The sequence below is a fragment of the Lathamus discolor genome, chromosome 4 (assembly GCF_037157495.1).
Source record: "Lathamus discolor isolate bLatDis1 chromosome 4, bLatDis1.hap1, whole genome shotgun sequence".
Classification (NCBI taxonomy): Eukaryota; Metazoa; Chordata; class Aves; order Psittaciformes; family Psittacidae; genus Lathamus; species Lathamus discolor.
Genome location: NC_088887.1, coordinates 111,122,413 through 111,142,100, shown reverse-complemented (window position 1 = coordinate 111,142,100; position 19,688 = coordinate 111,122,413). Strand labels below are relative to the sequence as shown.

At 39.6% G+C, this 19,688-nt stretch overlaps 1 protein-coding gene across 1 annotated transcript in view; it reads left to right on the top strand.

Moving 5' to 3' along the window:
* The first annotated feature begins 471 nt into the window (after window positions 1-471).
* DDX10 (DEAD-box helicase 10) overlaps window positions 472-19,688 on the top strand; it is a 169,317-nt gene continuing 150,100 nt past the window's right edge. The window contains exons 1-9 of the mRNA XM_065678640.1: window positions 472-715; window positions 6,289-6,349; window positions 6,577-6,707; window positions 8,252-8,410; window positions 8,855-8,975; window positions 10,130-10,319; window positions 12,459-12,585; window positions 12,747-12,909; window positions 14,495-14,579. Coding sequence (XP_065534712.1) covers window positions 512-715; window positions 6,289-6,349; window positions 6,577-6,707; window positions 8,252-8,410; window positions 8,855-8,975; window positions 10,130-10,319; window positions 12,459-12,585; window positions 12,747-12,909; window positions 14,495-14,579 — 1,241 coding nt within the window. The 5' untranslated portion in view covers window positions 472-511. The remainder of the gene's footprint in view (window positions 716-6,288; window positions 6,350-6,576; window positions 6,708-8,251; window positions 8,411-8,854; window positions 8,976-10,129; window positions 10,320-12,458; window positions 12,586-12,746; window positions 12,910-14,494; window positions 14,580-19,688) is intronic.

Here is a 19,688-nt window from a genome sequence, read left to right as displayed (position 1 = left end):
CTGTCAAGCGCTCTTTGGTTTTTCCAAATGTGTCAGGTTTTCCCTGTACTGCATTAACAAATTTAACAGGCTTGTCACTGGACATTTCCACCGGATCCCCCACGCCACCGTGCTTCAGAGGACAAAATGTACGCCAGTAAGCACATACTCCTTTTCTATTAAGGCTTTACTGATGTATTTATTTTTGTTGTACAATCTGTATCACAGAGTATATTTTGCATACTGTACCAAGCGCTCATTTTTGGGGTTGTATTACACCAAGTGTGATTTAGCTCCAACTCTTGTGCAACCTCTCTACCTCCCCACAGGTGGCGCCGCTGGCAGCCGAGCCCGCAGCCCGAGCCGAGCCGAGCCGAGCCGAGCCGAGCCGAGCCGAGCCGAGCGCAGCCCAGCCCAGCCCAGCCCGAGCCCTAGCCCTAACCCTAGCCCAGCCCGGCCCTCCCCTGGCGGCGCGTCCTGCTGACGTATTTCTACCGCGCCGAGCTCCGCCTCCGGCAGTCGTGTGCGTGCCATGCGGGGCACCGCGGGCAGCATGGGTCGGTCCGGCGGTGATTTGGGGTCCGCAGAGATGGACCCGGTACGTAGCTTCGAGCGCTGGAAGAAGAAGTACACCCGGCGGACGAAGAGGCTGCGGCTGCAGCGAAATGAGAGGAAGCGGCCCGAGTGGCAGGTGGAGCGGGAGGGCATCGGCCGCCTGGTGCAACGCTACCCTGAGGTACGGCAGGGCGGGCGGTGCTGGGCTGGGATGGCAGCGAGGGTCTTCGCGTGGCGGTGGGAGGAAAACTTCTCGTGTGGTGTTTCGGGGGGTAGGGCTGTGAGGAGGAGGAGAAGGGGTCTGGAGGTCCTGGGCAGGGTTGGAGAGCACCGGTAGTTGGGAGCGCTTTTCCTCTGGCTATAAGCGGTGCCCGTAGGCAACACTGCTGTGTGGCGGGCAGAAAAGCTTTCACCTCCGTGAGGCAGGGGTGATTCTCCTTTCCTTTTTCAGACCAGGCAGAGTTGGAGAGAGCAGTAAGCTGAGCCCCCGTGGTTCTGGTGGAGGTGACTGCCAGGAGTAGTGAGACCCTCGGGGGGAGTGAGAGGTTGAGAGCACAGTGAGGAAGAGGCTAAGGCAGATGGTGAGAACGGTTACAACCAGTGGCACTTGGCCTTCCAGTGTCTGAAGGCGGCCTACAGGGATGCCAGAGGGGGACACTTCATCAGGGACTGTAGGGATAGGACAAGGGGTAAACTGAAACGGGGACATTTACATTAGATATAAAGAAGAAAGAAATTCTTTACCAGGAGTGGTGAGGCACTGGAATGGGTTGCCCAAGGAAGTTGTGAATGCTCCATCCCTGGCAGTGTTCAAGGCCAGGTTGGAGGATGGGGCCTTGAGCAGCCTGATCTAGTGGAAAGTGTCCCTGCCCATGGCAGGGGTTTGGAACTGGATGATCTTAAGGTCCTTTCTAGCCCAAACCATTCCATGATTCTGTGTCTTGCTGTTGGAGATGAGACACATTTATTTCCACAGAAGATGTAAGAGGCAAACATCACAGTAGAAGAGAGTGTTGTTCACCCTAAATCAGGAAATAGGTATTTGAATATTAGAGCCAGGGTCAGTGGAGTTGTTTTTGTCACCTGGATTCGCTTGAATTCCTCTGGGAGATGTCCAGCTTTTGAGATGTACTGGTTAGTGGAAAGTACTGTAATTATGAATAACGGCTTCAGTGTGCTCTGCCTGGGGTGTTGCTCGATGTCCTGCCAACTTTCGCTGAACTTGCAGCTATTGCTGGAGGAGCATGGCAGTTGTACTTGGATGCACAGCCCTCGGCAGAGCTAGTAGTAGGGACTTTGTGGTGATTGTTGATTGCGCAGAAAGTAGTGACAAGAGATGTAGAAGAAATGTCTGTTACCATGAAGACATCATGAGAGCTTCTTTGGCTAAGATTGAGCAAGTTAGTGTTCTGAAGCTTATAGAATCATAGAATCATAGAATAGTTAGGGTTGGAAAGGACCTTAAGATCATCTAGTTCCAACCCCCTGCCGTAGGCAGGGACACCTCACACTAAACCATCTCACCCAAGGCTCTGTCCAGCCTGGCCTTGAACACTGCCAGGGAGGGAGCATTCACAACTTCCCTGGGCAACCCATTCCAGTACCTCACCATCCTTACAGTAAAGAACTTCTTCCTTATATCCAATCTAAACTTCCCCTGTTTAAGTTTTAACCATTACCCCTTGTGCTGTCACTACAGTCCCTGATGAAGAGTCCCTCCCCAGCATCCCTATAGGCCCCCTTCAGATACTGGAAGGCTGCTATGAGGTCTCCACGCAGCCTTCTCTTCTCCAGGCTGAACAGCCCCAACTTCCTCAGCCTAAGCCCCAACTTTCTCAGCCTAAAAATAACCTTCACACAATCATTGGCTTCTGTGTCACCAGTGTGTATGTCTGCACATGCATCTGTTTCTGGGACATGGGTGATAACTCTTTGGGTAGTTTGAGGCATTAAGTAAGGTAAGGTAAGTGCCAGTAGGTAAGGATTGGGTAGTGGGAGGCTCTGTTAGTGTGTATTTATAGAGGCTGAAGAGGAAAAGCTGGTAGCGGCGAGGCATGTATCAGTTGGAATGAAGACAGGGTAAACATAATGTTTGTGTTAGGATAGGTTTGGGGATTACTGGTCTCAACTCTTACGGGGTTTTGCTGTCCTCTAGCTCCAGGAGTCTCCTGCCTGTAAACATCAGGTAGATGCCTACCTAGCTTCCTATCGTCAGCTGCTAATATCTCCTTTTCTGGTCCCTGACAAAGTTTTACACTTGGTTTCCTGCGTTTCTGCTGTATTACCCTGGACCTGGTTATAGCAGGGGTGGCGAGTGTCAGGAAGTGCCATGTGCTTAGATCTTCAAGGGTCTCCAGTGAGTTTTGCATGAGGCAAGGAATCAGAAGGCTCTTCAGTAAGCTCCTCTCTGTGAGGAGCACTGGCCGGGATCTAGCACACAAGCTGTGTGTGAGTTAGGTCTTCACGTGCTTTTGTCATCTTGCGTGTGGCACGGAATAGGGGTAGTGTGGCTTCTGAACACAAGAGCATCTGCTTTCTCCTCCCTCTTAAAGTATATTGTCTATAATTTCCAGTGTGAGAATGACTGCAGTGGATAAATAAGTCAAAATTAAACGATAATGAAGAGATAACCAAGGTACTTTGGCAATGAGTTTGTTGTTGTTTCTTGATCTGTGTTGGCAAATGTGTGGCAGCATAGATGGAAAACGTGAAACTTAATTTCAGTGTGTCCAAATCTTGGTACCACTTTCTGTTATGTGTTCATCGGTCATCTGTTATCTGCTGATACACTGACTGTTGCCTAACTGTAAAGTTGTGATGAAAATTGTCTTCTCCATTAGTTGTGTTCATGAAAAGCTTTAATGACCTAACTGATGTGCTGGGGAGTGGTTTGTGTAAACTCTTTCTAGTCTGTTTTATGTAAAATTAATTAAGTTAGATCAGGATGCCATTTGAAGTATTTGAAAGTAGCTGGCTGCTCTCAGCTAGAGCAGATTAGGGAGAGCTCAGAAGTACAGATTCCCAGCAGATTAGCAGGGGTGGTAGCTGTGTCAGGGATATTGCATGTGATATATAATATCTTCAGAATTATTAACTGAATTTGGAAATTGTTGTCAGAAACTCCAGTTTGTGAAAGTAAAAAAAGACTTTTTTATGGTGATTTCTAATAGGTGTTTCCTCCCCTCCCAGAAATGTACTAGCTTAAAGTGTGTGCATCTCAGCGCAGGTAGCTTTTACAAAAATAATTCACCTGTAAGATTTCTGAGTAACATTTATGAAAGTTTAATTGTCTGCCAGGACACAATGAAAGTTTGAAATCTACCTTGCAAGAGCTTTATGTGAAATAAGTCAGAACTGGGTTTTAATAAGGGTGTTATTCAGAGACGAAATGCATGCATTAAATTACTCTTGTTAATTTTACCACAGAGAACTAGGCTGATTAGAGTGCTGGTGTGATCTAGGTGCTTTAAACAGGTTTAAACCCTCAGTTTTCAAATATGGGATTGTGTAAGCTCCAAATTTGACATTTGGAAATCTCAGTTGATGGATGCTGCTCAGTATGTATTCAGAGCTGTGTAGCCTACCTTCCTCTTCATCTGCTCAGGTTCTATAGGTAGTCTTATTTCTTTGAGTTCTGTGATTTTTCTGTCCTGCTGCTATTGGTTGTTGTGAACTTTGCCAGTGGAAACTGTTCACATCTTGTAATGATCTACTAGAACAGACTTGAAAGTATTGCATTTTTCGTAAGATCTCTACCTGACAGCTCAACATTTTCATAAGCCATTGAGGCAACTCATGGACTCAGACACACGCTCTTGGGGGTTGTGTGTATGTGTAATTAACAGTTCTCAAGTACGCTGTGCTTGATGCATACAGAGAAGTAATTAGTAGGTGTCAGGACAATGAACTACTTTTCCAGTATTTTTTTGTACCCTGTCGGGTACTAAAGTTCTGCAGGGCCTTCTGGGGAGGAGGGCCCAGAATTAGCCCCACTAATACCTCTGTGGATTCACCCAAGAGCCATGACAGCTCTCCGCCAATGGTCACAGGGAGCAGCTAAGTCAGGGGCTTTAACTGTATGTGCAGTGATCACATTAATGGGGCTCCTTCCCCAGCTTTCTTCCGCTGGTTCTTCTGGGGTCTTTGAGGTCGCAGTCATTAATCTTTAATCACCTAAAGAAAAAGGTCTTGATGCTAGCACTCTACGGTCAAAATGGAAATGTGGAGTGGGAAATGTGTTTATTTGGAGTTGTTTTCAGAAGCATTTGTTTACCAGGTCTTTACCCTGCAGTACATTTACCTAATTTTGTGATGACTGATATCATACAGCAGCTGGAATACACTTTATCCTCATTGCTTCAAGGGATCTGAAAATACGGGTGGGAGAGGGACATGGCTCTGGTAAGGCTGTAGGGAGGCTGCAAGCAGTGTTTGCACGTGGTCCTTGCAGATGAAGGAGTCTGGCTTTGTGAGTAGAAGCCATAAGGGTTCAGTTGTTACAAGTACAGGTGAGGGTCTCTGTTTCAGGAAGGTGACAGCTGTGTACTTTGGAGTGTAGTAATGTTGTTTTCTTAAACAGGAGTGCTTAAAATAGAAGGGAGGTAAGAGGTTTAAGTTCCCTTTTATGGGATATGACTATCATTACTCCATTTGCAGTAGCCTCCAAAACAAAACTGCTCCTCTGTAGATTTTCCCAGGAAAATGAATTTATGTTTAGTATGCATGGATTATAAACTCAGTGCTTGTTGCAGCCACACAGAAATAATAAATAATGGGCTAGTTATGTGTTTTGCCATGATGTTTTATTATAATCTCTGTTGGCAGTTAGTGTGACTGGGATAATTTTGGAGAAAAAGGCTATAGAAATCCAGTTTGGTGGTTTTTTTTTTTTTTTTTTTCTTAGATAATATATGTATGTGAAATGCTTAGCATGAGGTTTAACTGCAGGTTATGTCTGAGGCTTGTTGCATGCTGCATTGTAGAAAGTTCAGCCCTTGCCTGCATGCTGCAGTATCTTCTTAAAATGTGATTTTAATTTTTTTTAAGGTTTGGGGTTTTTTTTTTTATTTTTTTTGGAAGAGTATTGTGTCCGATTTTGGACCCCCAATAAGAAAAAAGACCTCACTAAAGTGGATCCAATTCAGTGTTAGGCCATTGAAATGTTGGAGGCTGGAGCACATGCCCTGTGAGGAGAGGCTGGAGGAGCTGGGCTTGTCAGTCTTGTAGCCAAGATGACTTTGGGATTGGAGGGGGGAGATCATGAAGGAGGTGTTCGGGGTGGAGGTGAGAGACAAGTAAGTTTACAGAAGAGAGGCTCAGTCTGTATTGCATCTTCCTCGTGAGGATGACTAGGCAGAGGCGCAGCTTGACTGAAGAGGCCTTTGTCCTTGAAGGATTTCAAGATGATTTCATGAAGTCCTGAGCAGCCTGGTCTGACCTCAGAGCTGACCTGCTGTGAGCAGGAAGTTGGACAGGAGGCCTCCTGAGATCCCTTTCAGCCTAAATTTTTCTTTGATTTCATGATCTCAGCTTTAAATTGCACTATTAGTCTGCATCTCTTATTACTTAATAAGCAGTTCGTAGTAGAAGAGCAGTTTGTCTTAAATCAAACCTGTATAGGTTGCCTGACCAGCTAACTTGGATCATGTTATACTGAACTACTACATATTTATGCTAACAGCAACTTAAAGAATACTATTTAATTTCTGTGTTGTGCTTATATTGTAAGCACTGATTGAACTTACTTTGTTTCAGATAAATGCAAGTGAAATTCAAAGATTTTCGGATTTCCCGTTGTCAAAGAAAACTCTAAAAGGTGAGTATGGAAATTTTCTTTGGAAACCAATTTAAGTAAAAATGAATATATTATTTACCTGTATCTGAACATTTTTTTCCTCTAAACTAATTTTTAGCTAAGTACTGCCATGTACAGTGTTTTGTGAATGGAATTCTGAGCAAGACAAAAATAATGATTGTTTCTGTTTGCTTGCTTTTTTTTGTCTTCCCCTCCTGCACTGTCACTTCAAACACTGCAAATACTAGGACTGCAGGAAGCTCAGTATCGTGTGGTAACAGAGATACAGAGGCAAACCATAGGTTTGGCTTTACAAGGTAAAGATGTACTTGGAGCTGCAAAGACCGGATCGGGCAAAACCTTGGCTTTTATTGTCCCAGTAAGTAATTTACATCCTTCCATTTGTACTCAAACCAAATTATCTGTGTTGTCAAATGGCTTAGATTAATAAATCCTAGGAGAAGAGTTACAATTTGGCTAATCTAAATGTTCCAAGAAAGCCAAGGAATATTCTGACATGTTGATCCTTACATTAGTAGACCGTGTGATTTAGGAAGTGCTTTATTACTTTTTGTCAGGAATCTGTTTTCCTGGTGCAACTCCGGTTGTCCATTTCTTTAAAAAATTGAAAATTTAAGTATATGAAATAAAAAGGTGAAATTTCTTCAGTTCCTTAGAGTTCTTTTTTTTTTTTTTTTTTTTAGATAAGTAGTTTTCACCCATTTAAAATTTTAAGATTTGGACCTCATATAGCAAACTTAAGCTTAGTGATTGTGGACTTCCATTTCCTTCTTGTCTTTTCTGAACTCCATAGAAATCACTTCAATATGCAAGCAGGAAAATAGGATGAAGATCCCTGTCATGGGTAATATTTGGTTGACTGTTTTACTCAAAACATCGTGTTGTGGATACAAACTGCATCATTTTATGATTAGATAAAGGGAAAAATAAACATTGTTTTGATTATGTATTTTTGTTTAATTATTGCATGCATTTTTGTGAGCGTAAATTTCTTTGGAGCCTATTCTGTCAGTAACTGTGGGACCAGTAGTAGGTGCTTTGAATACCCTCTGTCATTGAGAAGATTTCTGCTTAAATGCTTTTAAAAGATTTTTTTATTAGTAAAGAATAAAAAACCATAGTCAGCTTCACAAGATGGTCTCGTGAAACAAAAGTGAGAGAGCTCCCTTAGATATTCTAGAAGTACTTTGTTTTACAAACCTGATTTTAAAACACTTTTAGGGAGCAAATGTGGTAATTGTACAACAATTGTTTAACAGCCTTCAGTATTTCAGGATGCTTTAGGTATTCATACCTATGAAGTCTTTGTGCAAGGATTAGCTGACTAAGACTGTTTCTGCAGTGTGAATTCATAAGAGGAGGAAAAATTATTTTCTGAGGTGTATGGCAACTTCATTTGGAATGATCTGTTTATAGCATGTGTGGATAGTACTGCTTGAAGTCTATAACCAGAATTAAAGCTGCAATAGTTGACTTTCTTCTAGTTGCCCATTTTATTTCTGGTTTCCACAAAACTTTGAGCATTAAATGAATCATGAATGAATTATTGTTCCATAGGATAAGAACAGTGATTTTTCTACACTGAATTCTATTCTTGTATAAATGATCAAGGCTTAATTTCCAGAATTTAGCAGAGCAGAATTAATTGTGCCGTAAAATGCTTACAATTTACAACCCATTACTGTCTGTCATAGATTGATGCTGGGGAACTTTGCTACAGCATGTATTGCCATCAGTTAGGATTGATATGTAATCAAACCATGTGAAGTGTATACCGACGTTTCTTTAAGTCATTAATTAGTGTGGCTTTATAGTTTTTTAATGATATTTTTGTTACAAATCTCTTGTTACGCATTTTCCTTCTGAGATTTTTATAATGAGAATACGGTAATTTTTTTTGAGGCTTTGGAACTCCTGTATCGCCACCAGTGGACTTCAGCTGATGGACTGGGAGTTTTGATAATATCGCCTACCCGGGAGCTGGCATATCAAACCTTCAAGGTTCTGCGTAAAGTGGGAAAGAATCATGAGTTCTCAGCTGGCCTTATCATTGGAGGAAAGGTGTGTCCTCTCTTGGAGCTTGCTGTATGGAAGCGTAAATGAGCACTATATTAAGTGCTAGTTTAGGAAGGAAACTCTGGAAATGAAAAGTCGGGGAAGAGAGGAGTTAATGGGAAACTATCAGCCACCTGCTCATTTTGATTGTCTGTGTACCCTGTGTCTTTTGAAGCTTTTGCATAGTTACAGTCTTTCCAGGTTACGTAACTGGATGGACCTTCTTGCCAAGCCTTTGAGGAGACTATCCTGTTAATTTAGATCATTCTGAAATACTTCTTGCTCAAGCCACGGGTGTGAGCATGCTGAAAAAATTGTGGTATCTCTAGAAAGAGAAAGTCTTCACCATTCTTTCTGAAAACTATGAAGAAGTTAAGCTGACCTGACCATCTCTGGTACTGGACTTCTAGTGTGAACAACAAGGGCTAAGCTGGTTTAACTTCTTTTCAGGATCTGAAAGAAGAGTCTGAAAGAATCCACCACATAAATATGCTAATTTGCACTCCAGGACGGCTTTTGCAGCACATGGATGAGACTTCCTATTTCTATGCATCTGATCTGCAAATGTTGAGTAAGTCTTTTTAAGTACTTGAAAGTAGTCAGAAATATTTTGTAACAGTTCATAATTATGTTGAGCACTTTGGGTAAAATTTTGGTTGTGGTATGTAGATTAAATGGCTTTTAAGTTCGCGTGTGTACAAATTCAAATAGAAGACAACAAACCCCTGTTTTTTACATGTACTTTCTCTGAAGAGTTGCTGAACGTGTTTCATGATATCTGAAATGGTATCATCATCATTAGAATGATAATAACAAGTAGGTGAACAAGTAGTAAGGAACCCAAAACTAAATGTAGTGTCCCATATAATCCTTTAGATAGGCCTTGGCTAGTGCTGGCCTCTCCGTTGTGGCTATGGCTCTCATAGTTTTCCTGACATAATTAACTATATGGAATGCCTATTGCAATGTGTGTATTTTGGGCCAGTTCTAAAAAACTCTTTCCTCTGAATGTTAAGACAGATTGTTGCTCCTTTCATTGTTTTATTAGCATTATTAACATTGTTTCTTTTCATCTTTCTAACCTGAATAAAATAATCAGTGTAATGAAATGGTTTGCCTGCCACTAAGAACTGTCTAATCTTTAGCATAGCTTGAGGAGCTTGGAAGCAATTAAGAAGCTAATGAAGCTGATAAAATGTGAAATTATGCTTGCTACACTTAGTACAATTCATGGCAGTTAGACAAGAATTGCATTAAACCTAGGCTCTTTTCTTAAAGCTTTGTTTCTGAGCTACTCTGTTTATACCCTGTGTTTCAATGGTAAATTCAGTTTAGTTACAGGAGAGTCTGTTTTGCTCTGTCATGAATGCTGCAGCACTGTTTTATATTCTATGCTTCTGTTTCACTAATAGAACAGGGAGTTTGTAATTTGCAGTCAGTATGCAAATTACTGAACTGTTTACTTGAAATGCTTATCTTTCGTGCATCAGTGTGTGAAAGTGTGTGAAACTGAGGGCTGTAGTGCACAGATTATGGGAAATGCTTTGATTTTTATTGCTGTCTTTTTAAAAAAACATTTTATGGAATGCATGAATAAACAAAGAGAATCCTGTTAATCTTTGCAATTCAAGTAGGCATAGAATTTTGCACTGTATGAATTTAATGTATTATTTTTTTTCAAATGAATAAAGCTCAACCCAGATTTTCTCAACTCTCTCAATTCAGTTCTTGATGAAGCTGATAGAATTCTAGACATGGGGTTTGCTGATACAATGAATGCAATCATTGAAAATCTACCTAAGAAACGCCAGACCTTGCTTTTTTCAGCAACACAAACAAAATCAGTGAAGGATCTTGCACGGCTGAGTCTGAAGGATCCAGAATATGTTTGGGTTCATGAGAAAGCCAAATTCAGGTATGTTTCCTGGAGGGATTAAACAAATGATGATCCTACTTAACCGCTTCTCTGACTGTCAGTTTCGTAAATCAGAAGTTATGATCGGCTTCCTCCTCCTTCCTACAGTGTCTGATCCCGTTGTATGCTTTTCTGAAAGCAAGGATTTTACACATAAGAGGGTGCTATTTCTGGCTGAATTGTTACAGGGAGGCTGAACTTGCACTACTCTTGTGGCTCCTCAGACAGCTTCTCAGACTGAAAGCAAGCTCCACAGTGATTTATAGCCTGAATGGAGTACTGTCCTGGCTCTAGCAGCACTCATTTCTGAATTGCTCTTTTTTGTTGTTGTATGGCTTTCTTGAATCCTGCAGGTTGGACGAAGCCTTGGGCAAGACAGTTTAGTGTGAGGTGTCCCTGCCCATGGCAGGGGGGTTGGAACTAGATGATCTTAAGATCCTTTCCGACCCTAACTATTCTATGATTCTGTGATTCTATGTGCATACTTACTGTGCAGAACCACCACGTGTTGCACAAGTACAGTTCTGTGTGCTCTTGATAAATCTGGCTATCCAAGGAAAAGCATTAGTTTATATTGAGTCTTGTGCCTTCCTTACACGCTGGGTTTGCTGTGCACATTGAGGACTCCAGCTCTGTGCACACGGAATAAATCTGTCCTGCTATATAATTTGGATCAGAATAGGAGGCCTTTGCTAGAAATGGTCTGCCAAGCTCAAAAAATCTGTGTCACTAAATGAAAAACTTACATGTTGCTTTTTGTCATATTTTTTCTTTTGAAATCTAAATAAAGAATATAATCTAATGATTTGCATTCATGTGAGCTCAATCATCTAGGTGTAGAATTGCATATGAACGTGTAAGATTCTTTTTCTACTCTTCTATGACATAAGCATATATTTCAATTTGTAAAATGCAGGAAGGTGAAGCACAGTGATATACATGGCTTTCCCAAGAGCAAACGGGAAATGCAAACAGCAAAATGAACAGCAGAACCAGGCTGAATCTTGAGACAGCTTATTTGATTTGATTATCTCTGCATTGTACTGCAAATACCATTTTTTTTTTTAATCAGCAGTGCTATCAAAGGCATCTTAAATAAGCATGATTGCTAAAAAAAAAAATGTATGGTTAATATCCTCTTATCAGAAGAGGGTGTGCAAGCGTAGTATGTAGTCTTCATTTTGAGGACTGACTATACATCTTTCTCAGATCTCATATTTTTTGTGAAGACTATATTTAAGTATATTTAATTTTTTTAAGTATTTGGGGGAGTGCAATTAGATAATAAGCTAAATAAAAAAAAGTGTTTGTTTTAGAATGTACTGCCTGTATGTGTAGTAGGTTATTACCTTATGAAAACACTTTTCTCTGAAAGGTTTACAAAGTGAAAGGTGCTGTGGCAAAATCTGTATTCAACAGTAGAATAGAAACTGGAGCAGTGTCTTGTGATTTCATCCTCTCAGGTGGCCATCCTTGGTGAAGGGATTTTGAAAACTGTTTAGGATGTTTAGGATGAAGCAGAGGGACTGTAGAGATGAGCCTTTTTATGTATTTCTAGGGCAAATATGACAGATAAAATAAAAACCCCTTATTTTCTAAAGAATGGAGAGTTAAGATGACAGTTCAGAGCTTTAAAAGGTCACTTTTTGCATGTTGGTGTAGTCAGTAGAAGTACATCAATGCTCTTTTTTTTTTGTACATGATTAAACTGTGCTTTGACATTGCCTTAGGCACAAATGATGCTTTAATAGGACTAAGACAAAACTGAATTTAAGTCAAGGCAATCTGAATGTTGCTGCTTAGCTGTGGAAGGAGTTTGCCTTGCTAGTAGTAAATGAATTTAGAAGTAATATTAAAAGCTGTCCACCCCTCCTCATTGGCTTTTAGTGAGGGAATTGATTTTTCTTTCAAGAGTGGCTTTATAGCGGTACTGCTAAGACGTGTTCCTCAAAGTGGGAGAACTTTCCATCCTGCCTCATTTTCTTTTCTCCTTTTTCTGGGTATTTGCCAGACACCTTTGACACAAAAGAAAGGTCAGGCGGCTCTGTAGATACTATATGGTTGTACAGTCTCTTCCCTTGTTTCTCATTTGAATGTTTTGGAAACTAACGATATCTGAATGTGTTTATTCTTTTTTAGTACGCCAGCGACTTTGGATCAGAACTACGTTGTTTGTGAGCTTCAGCAGAAAGTAAACATGTTATACTCTTTCCTGAGAAGTCACTTGAAAAAGAAGAGCATTGTGTTTTTTGCAAGCTGTAAAGAGGTATGGCTATTTCCCTCCTTCCTCCATAGCATCCCTGGTCTCCAGGGTGGAGAAAAATGTATTTCATTTGATGTGCTAAGTCATTTGCTAGATACTGGATACGATCTTAACAAGTTTAACATTGCATGGTAAATTTTATTTTTCCTTGGTTTGTTGGATAGGTTCAGTATCTATTCCGAGTGTTCTGTAAGCTTCAGCCTGGTCTTCCTGTACTGGCGCTCCATGGCAAGCAGCAGCAGATGAAGAGAATGGAAGTCTACACTTGTTTTGTTCGGAAAAAAGCAGCAGTACTTTTTGCTACAGATATTGCAGCTCGTGGTCTGGGTATGTACCCACAGAAGCAATAGCTTTCATAAAGTGATGATCTGACTCTATTGAGATTTTTATCAGACTTTATGCTCTGAAGACCAACATGATTTGTAAGACATGAAGCTGTAGTTTGCTTAAGAGCTCATCAGGGTGTCTTGTAAAAGACGCTCTTCTTAAGAGTTTTGCTGTTTCTTTACTAAGAGGCCCACTTCATTTGTGTTTATTTTTTCTTTTTGTCAAAAAAAGTCTACATAGTCTTGAAATTACTTCTTTTAGTAAGATAGTCAGTGGTAGCTATCTTTTCTTATTTAAGTCTGTAGATGATCTAGTTGTTCTAGCCATGTTCCGTGACAAGTATCTGGAACAAGGGAAAAAGTTAATAGTGATGTATTTACCACTACATGCTATAAGGCAAGGTTTCATCAGTTTTAAGTATTTCTTATGTGCCTGTATCCTGGGAGTTATTCCAAAGGATATGAAAAATTACTAACCTACCAGTATGTGGAAATGAAAACCTGAAGAAGTTTTAATGTCTGAACTGTGAATGGCATTATAGGAATGTATTCTTAAGGAGGTGGAAAAACAGATGAGGGGAAAAAGCAAGAGTATTTATAGGACCTGTTTTGGCTTGAGTTTCTTCCTCTGGTCATTACCTGCTGAATTCTCATTTAGTTCTTTATATTTTTAGTGAACACTTTGGACTTTTTTTTTCGTCTTTTTTTTTTTTTTTTTTCCTTAGTACTTGGTGGCATTGAGGTATGACACAAGACTATTTTCAGGAGTCTATGCAGTCTTCTTTCAGATTGCAAACCCTGTTGTCCAAATGTAAGGTTTTGTCATCAGTAATCTATGGAGGGAAGGAAGGTGCTCTAGAAACTGAAGGCAGAAATGGAAACTGTTTCTCATAGTTTCTACATTGCTGAAATCTCACTGGTGAGGATCTATTGTGGGTGTGGTTATTTGGGTTTAGAGTTTAGGTTTAATAATGGACTACAGCATGGCTGCAGGCTTGTTTGGGAAGTAACAGAAACTTACTCCACTGCAGAACACACTGCTGCTGGGTGAGTGCAGCAGGTAGAAAATTCTTGTTAATGATATCCTCCATATTCAATGTTGACTTGTTTGTGAGGCTTCAGTACACCTTCCTGTCTTTGAGAGGGGCTATGATATTTTTATATGTGGACAGCTGAGGTAGAGCTGTCTCGCCACATCTAACCCAGTGGTGTAGAATAATAATCCTGTAGGTGAAAAGTGGGTCAGATACTGTTATTTAATTATTAAATGTAATGGTGTTTTATCGTCTGTGTGACACAAAGCATGTCTGTTCTTGTCAAGTGTGAAATTATGTTCCATACAGTGCACTGTCATAATTTAGGAAATGAAGACAGCATTAATTTTAGCTTTCTTTGAAGAGAATGACTGTTTATGATATGCTAATACATGCAATTAATTTTCAGTTCAGAGGTTGCACCCAATATTTGTAAATTGGTCTAAGTGATGGTTGTTACAGGAATTAATACTTCAATATAATATGATGCTCTTGAGTAGGATTTTGAGTATAGCGAGCTTAAATTTTGTCCTATTTTTTTTCTTTATACAGATTTTCCAGCAGTGAACTGGGTTATTCAGTTTGATTGTCCAGAAGATGCAAACACATACATCCACAGAGTAGGAAGAACAGCCAGGTTTGTTTTCACTTCTCATAAATATTTTAATGTTTAAAACTTTATCACTATAGGGATGGATAATTGGGTAAAGACTCATTTGAAAAAAAAATCAAGAGAAAATTTGGAAAGAAAGGCAGGCTGTTATCACCAGAAAACCCTTTTAGTTACATAAAAGTAATGGTTTGGCTTAATCACTTCTTGGTGAAGCTTCAGGGACACATTACAGCAGGCAGAAAATGTACCCTTAGTTGTTTAATCTGATCAGGGAAAATTAATAGTGAGGAAGTAAAAATCATTTGCACTTGGCAAGATTGCCTCAAAGGCTGAGTTGAGCATGTCTGTGAGTGGAAAAGCTTGTATTGCCACCATCTTTTATAGATAAATTAGGTTTTAGACTGTGGATCCAATTTCGTTGTGTCATTGAAGACTCTTCAAAAGAATGGAAATAAACCTTCCTTATTTAACTTGGGAAGGAAGGAATCAATGTTAATGACAGGTTAAATTTTTAATTTTCTAAGTAGTTCGTAAAATTACATTCTTTGGGATAGCTTTAGTTAAAATGTTTGTGGTTAAGCCTTTATGACAGAAGGGAGTTACCCAGATACACTGTTGAAAAACCTGGTTCTTGATCTCTGAAGCAGATTTTTAAGAGAAACAGGAGCTGTTATTGCATGTAATTCAGTAGATCAAAAACCTTACACAATTATCTGAAGAATGAAATGTAAGACTTGGCATTCTATCTTGTACATAATTTAGTTTGTAGTAGGGTGTGCCATATAGGCGGTTGTCAAACCTAATGACAGAGCAGTTGCTTGGAGTAGAACATCAGCACTCTGCACTGTAGAGTTTTGGAATCTGTCTTCCTTGATCAGATGGCTTTAAATTTTGGTGACTGTTACAGGAGTGTGTACCTTCCAGCCCTCTTCCAGAATGTGGAAATTCTAGCCATGTTTTAATTGTAGTTAATAACATTTCTGCTGTGTCCTATTCTGTGCTATTTTCTTATCTGTTATATTAGAAAGAAATAGTAAATTTTTAAGTGCTTTTGGAAAAAAACCCAAACCCATCTATTAACAAACCCTGCAAATGTTATGTGTAGCTATTTGGCTAAATTCAAATCTAGATATAATCTCATGCAGGCCAGTTGAGAGAAATGCATATAGGCTTAGTTAGAATTCTGGGGGTTTGTGGTTGCTTGTGGGGTTTCTTACTTATTTTTGTTTATTCCCAAATCTGTGTGGCTTCCACACAGGCTTGTAATATTGTCATTCCGGCATATCCATCATGGAAGGGAAAACAATATATTTGGCACTGTTTAACTGACAGTTTCTCAGATGCTTGGGCTCTTCCCGAGCTGTGTTGCTGGGTTAAAGCACCTCCCTGGAGTTGTAATCCTCAGGCCTTTTCCTGATTCTCATTAGGCACTGAGAAGAGGTATTGTAAGTGGCTTTAGAGAGGGGAGGCAGTTACATAAAGATGAATAACCCCCCCTTTTCCCTAATGCTTTTAATAAAATGTCGCTCTGAGGAGGATTTAGCCTTGCAGTCTTAAGGGTCCATCTTAAGTAGCTTTTTAAATACAACCTTCTGTGATAGCTTGAGGGACAGATTCAGACAGAAAATGGGGCTGAGGGTCTGTGCTGTAAGCCATGGACTGTGCAGGACGCCTGCCCCTTGCTTCACTGGGCTGTTGTTCACATTTCCTTTTATGTGAATTTCTCACTAGCCAGACCTTAAGGAAATTGGGAGTACATCTGAGCAAGTTGTTTGAGCTAGCAGGGTGGTGACTGGTACTGAAAACAAATTCCTTCTGTAGGAAAAGCTTTATTGGGTAATCTCTGTTTCTTAATCTGATACAAAGATCAACATACCTACGTTGGGCTTTCATTTTGGAGAAACATACAGGCTCACTCGTCCTCAAAGTAAAGCAGTCCGGGAGAGAGATTTGCTTAGTGAACTTAACAGCATGAAATAAATATTTGAAAATAAAACAAAGGAGATATTAAATAGTGCACAGTATTTACTTAAAACTAAGTAAATATGCTAATGCAGTTTTAAATGTGGGTAATTGAGAGTGTACTTCTCGGTGAACTCAAGTGTTGAATAGGAAACTTGTTTTTCAATAGCTACAGTTAGTGTGAGAAGCTTGTGTTTCTTATAGAAACTTGATGAAAATGAACTGAACTGCAGTTTAGTAGTCCTCATTAATGAGGTTAGAGGTAATGACAAATTTTCATGGGTTATGAGAGTGTATAATTGCATAGAATGAAAGCGAAATTAAATCTCTCAGCTAATTAAGAGACTGTTAAACTGAAATTAAACCTGGGATTCCAAGTACTGTTTACTTCTGAAATCAAATTATTTTGTGGTACAGAAGTAAATATGAAAGCCAGGAGAGAAATGGTTTTGTGGGTGGGGCTGAAAAAGCTTTGACTAATAATCATGGATGTATTCCCACATCCATTTTACAGTTTTTCAAAGCTTTACCTAAGATGAAAGAAAATGATTGATTTTTAAGTGGATAAGACCACCGTGTTCCCTAAGTAACGTTTCACTTGCATTTTATCCTGGTAAAGAACGGAAATTGCAACTCCTGCATTTTTTGATTTATGGTAAAGTAAGATCAAGAAAATCTGGGATTTGTCCAGAAATGCTTTTACTTTACAGCAGAATTGGCATCGTGAGTGGTCTGGGGTTGTTTCTTTTCTGTTTTTTTTTTTTTGTTTTTTTTTTTTTTAAACTTGAAAGATACGCTACAGTTGGAGTGGTTGGAAACTCTTTCTTCCAGCTGCTATTAAAGTGTTCACTAAAAGTCTTAACTAGCTCAGTAACAGAATTTCTAAAATGCTGACAGTGTCATGACTAAGCCCATAAGTATTTTGGCTCTATTTTTGTCACACAATATCTTAGAAAAGTCTGTAATCTAAAATACTGGATCACAGTGTTTACCTAGGGTTTTTAGTTTCATAAATTCCAAGTAAAAGGCCTGCTTGTAGCAAGTGTCTTCAAAACTAATTCCTTCTGATTTTTAATTTCTGTCGATGCCTTCTGTTCTGTAGCCTATGAAGCCTACAGGTAAAAATATTCTTTGATCAATTTTGTGAAACAAGTTCCGGTGCCACGAGGGGGCAGCAGAAGATAATAATTTTTGAAGCACACCGATACTTGCTGTTTTCCGAATGTGTTTTGTAAGTTGTATGGCCTGAAAAAAGCATATTTAGGGATGTTTTTCTTTCAGTCATGATTGCATTGAGGAGTAGAAAAGACACTGAACAGTCTATTTAAGCCTTCTATTCGCGCGTAAATATCTTGTATTTTGGATGTACGTGTATCCTGGCACGTCTCAGTAATTAATTTCTTTCCCAGCATTACATTCCTCCTTCTGCTTTGGTTTTTTTTTTCTCTTCTTTCCCTTCAGAGGAGACTGTTAAAAACTAGTGCTTGATTTTAGTGAGTTTTCTGTCAGGAGTGTTAGTTTCTACCTTTTTTTCTTTATTTTTTTAGACACTGACAGTGGAAGGTTAGGCAGAATAAATCTTTTTGCTCTGTAGTTTTTATCTGTGGTATGTCCAGAACTTCTTTATAGGATTTAGGTCTGACTCAGGCTCAGACTTCTGATGGTACTTAATCCAGAGTAGTTGGTTAGGTTTCTTAGATGCTTAAACTGACTTTGGAAATCTGCTGTAGTTTTGTTGTTGTTTGTAAATGCAGTGTTCATACAGGCATGTGTGTTCCATCTAGCTCTACTTGTGCTTTTTTCCCTGCGGTAAATTATGCTCTGAAGACACAATGAATTCTGTCTTTCCAAAGGAAGGTACTGTTTTGCCTACCATCTTTGTACCAGCTGATGTGATGGTTAGAGCCAAGAAGTATGAAATAAAGACTTAAAAGATCTATAGATTTTTTTGATGCCTTGTGAATACTGAACAAAACACACACATCAAATTTTGGAAAGGTGAAAAGGGCAGGTCGTATAATGATCTTACTCTGTCATGAAGAGTGCTTTGAAGCATGCTCGTTGGGGCTCTATTTAAGTAATTGAACAATCTATGTGTGAAAGTGAGACTAATAAGCCTTTAGAATAATCCTTGCAAGTGGCAATAAAGCGTTTCAAAATATGAGGGACTTAATGGATTTTTTTTTCAATGGTGGAAACTTGTTTGTTTTTTTTTTTTTTTCCCCTTTTTTGCATTGGGAAGTGTATCCCCAAGATACACGTCTTGGGTCCTGAATAAGCAGTACAGTCAGTATGGCAGCTCCTTGTTTGATTTTTAATATTTAAGACCCGCTGAAGTGCTTTTACTGATGATTCTTTAAAAATAAATGCAATATTTGGATCATCTCATATTATATTGCAGTCAAGTCATCGTCCTAACTCAAATTAAGTAAAAATAGCTGCTGGTGGAGGTCACAAGAAATTGTTGACACCACATATTTAACTTGCAATTCACATTATTAAATTCTCTAAAATTAAACACTGTATCCTAGCTACATTCCTGACAGTGGCCTGTGGTGCTGCAGTCGTACTGGCTGGCACTGTATTATCCATTAGAATTCTCTTCATAATGGCATGATATGAATGCTCCGATACACTGAAATAATAAGTGGCTAAGGTTATTACCTGCTGACATGAAGCCATACTGCAAGCTGTAATAAGAAATAAATAAGCACATACATTTTAATGTAGTAGAGTGGACACAGCTGCTGAGGAAAATTGATTGCTTACAGTCTAGGCTGGAGGACCAAACAGCCTCCCAAGGCCTTTTGAATTCACTTTATTCTGAGACTAGCATGATAAGGTTGGTGAGCCACTGCCTATTCTTGCCTGTTATTTCTTGTGACTAGGTCTGCCTGGAAAACAAGGACCACCTATCCAGTTATGACTGGATGAAAGGGATTGTGGTTTTGTGGTATGAATAAAACCCAGTTGCATTGTTCTTGGAACTTGGCAATAGGTATGGATGGGCATAAATTCAGGAGAAGGAAAAGAGTATCAAGCAATCAGAGAAAGGCAAAATACAACACCCCCCCCAGTCTCTTACTACTTAGCAATATTTACTGGTAAGATTTTGGGGATACTGAACTCTAAAGACTGTGCAATGGGGAAATAGTAGTGAACAAACCATTA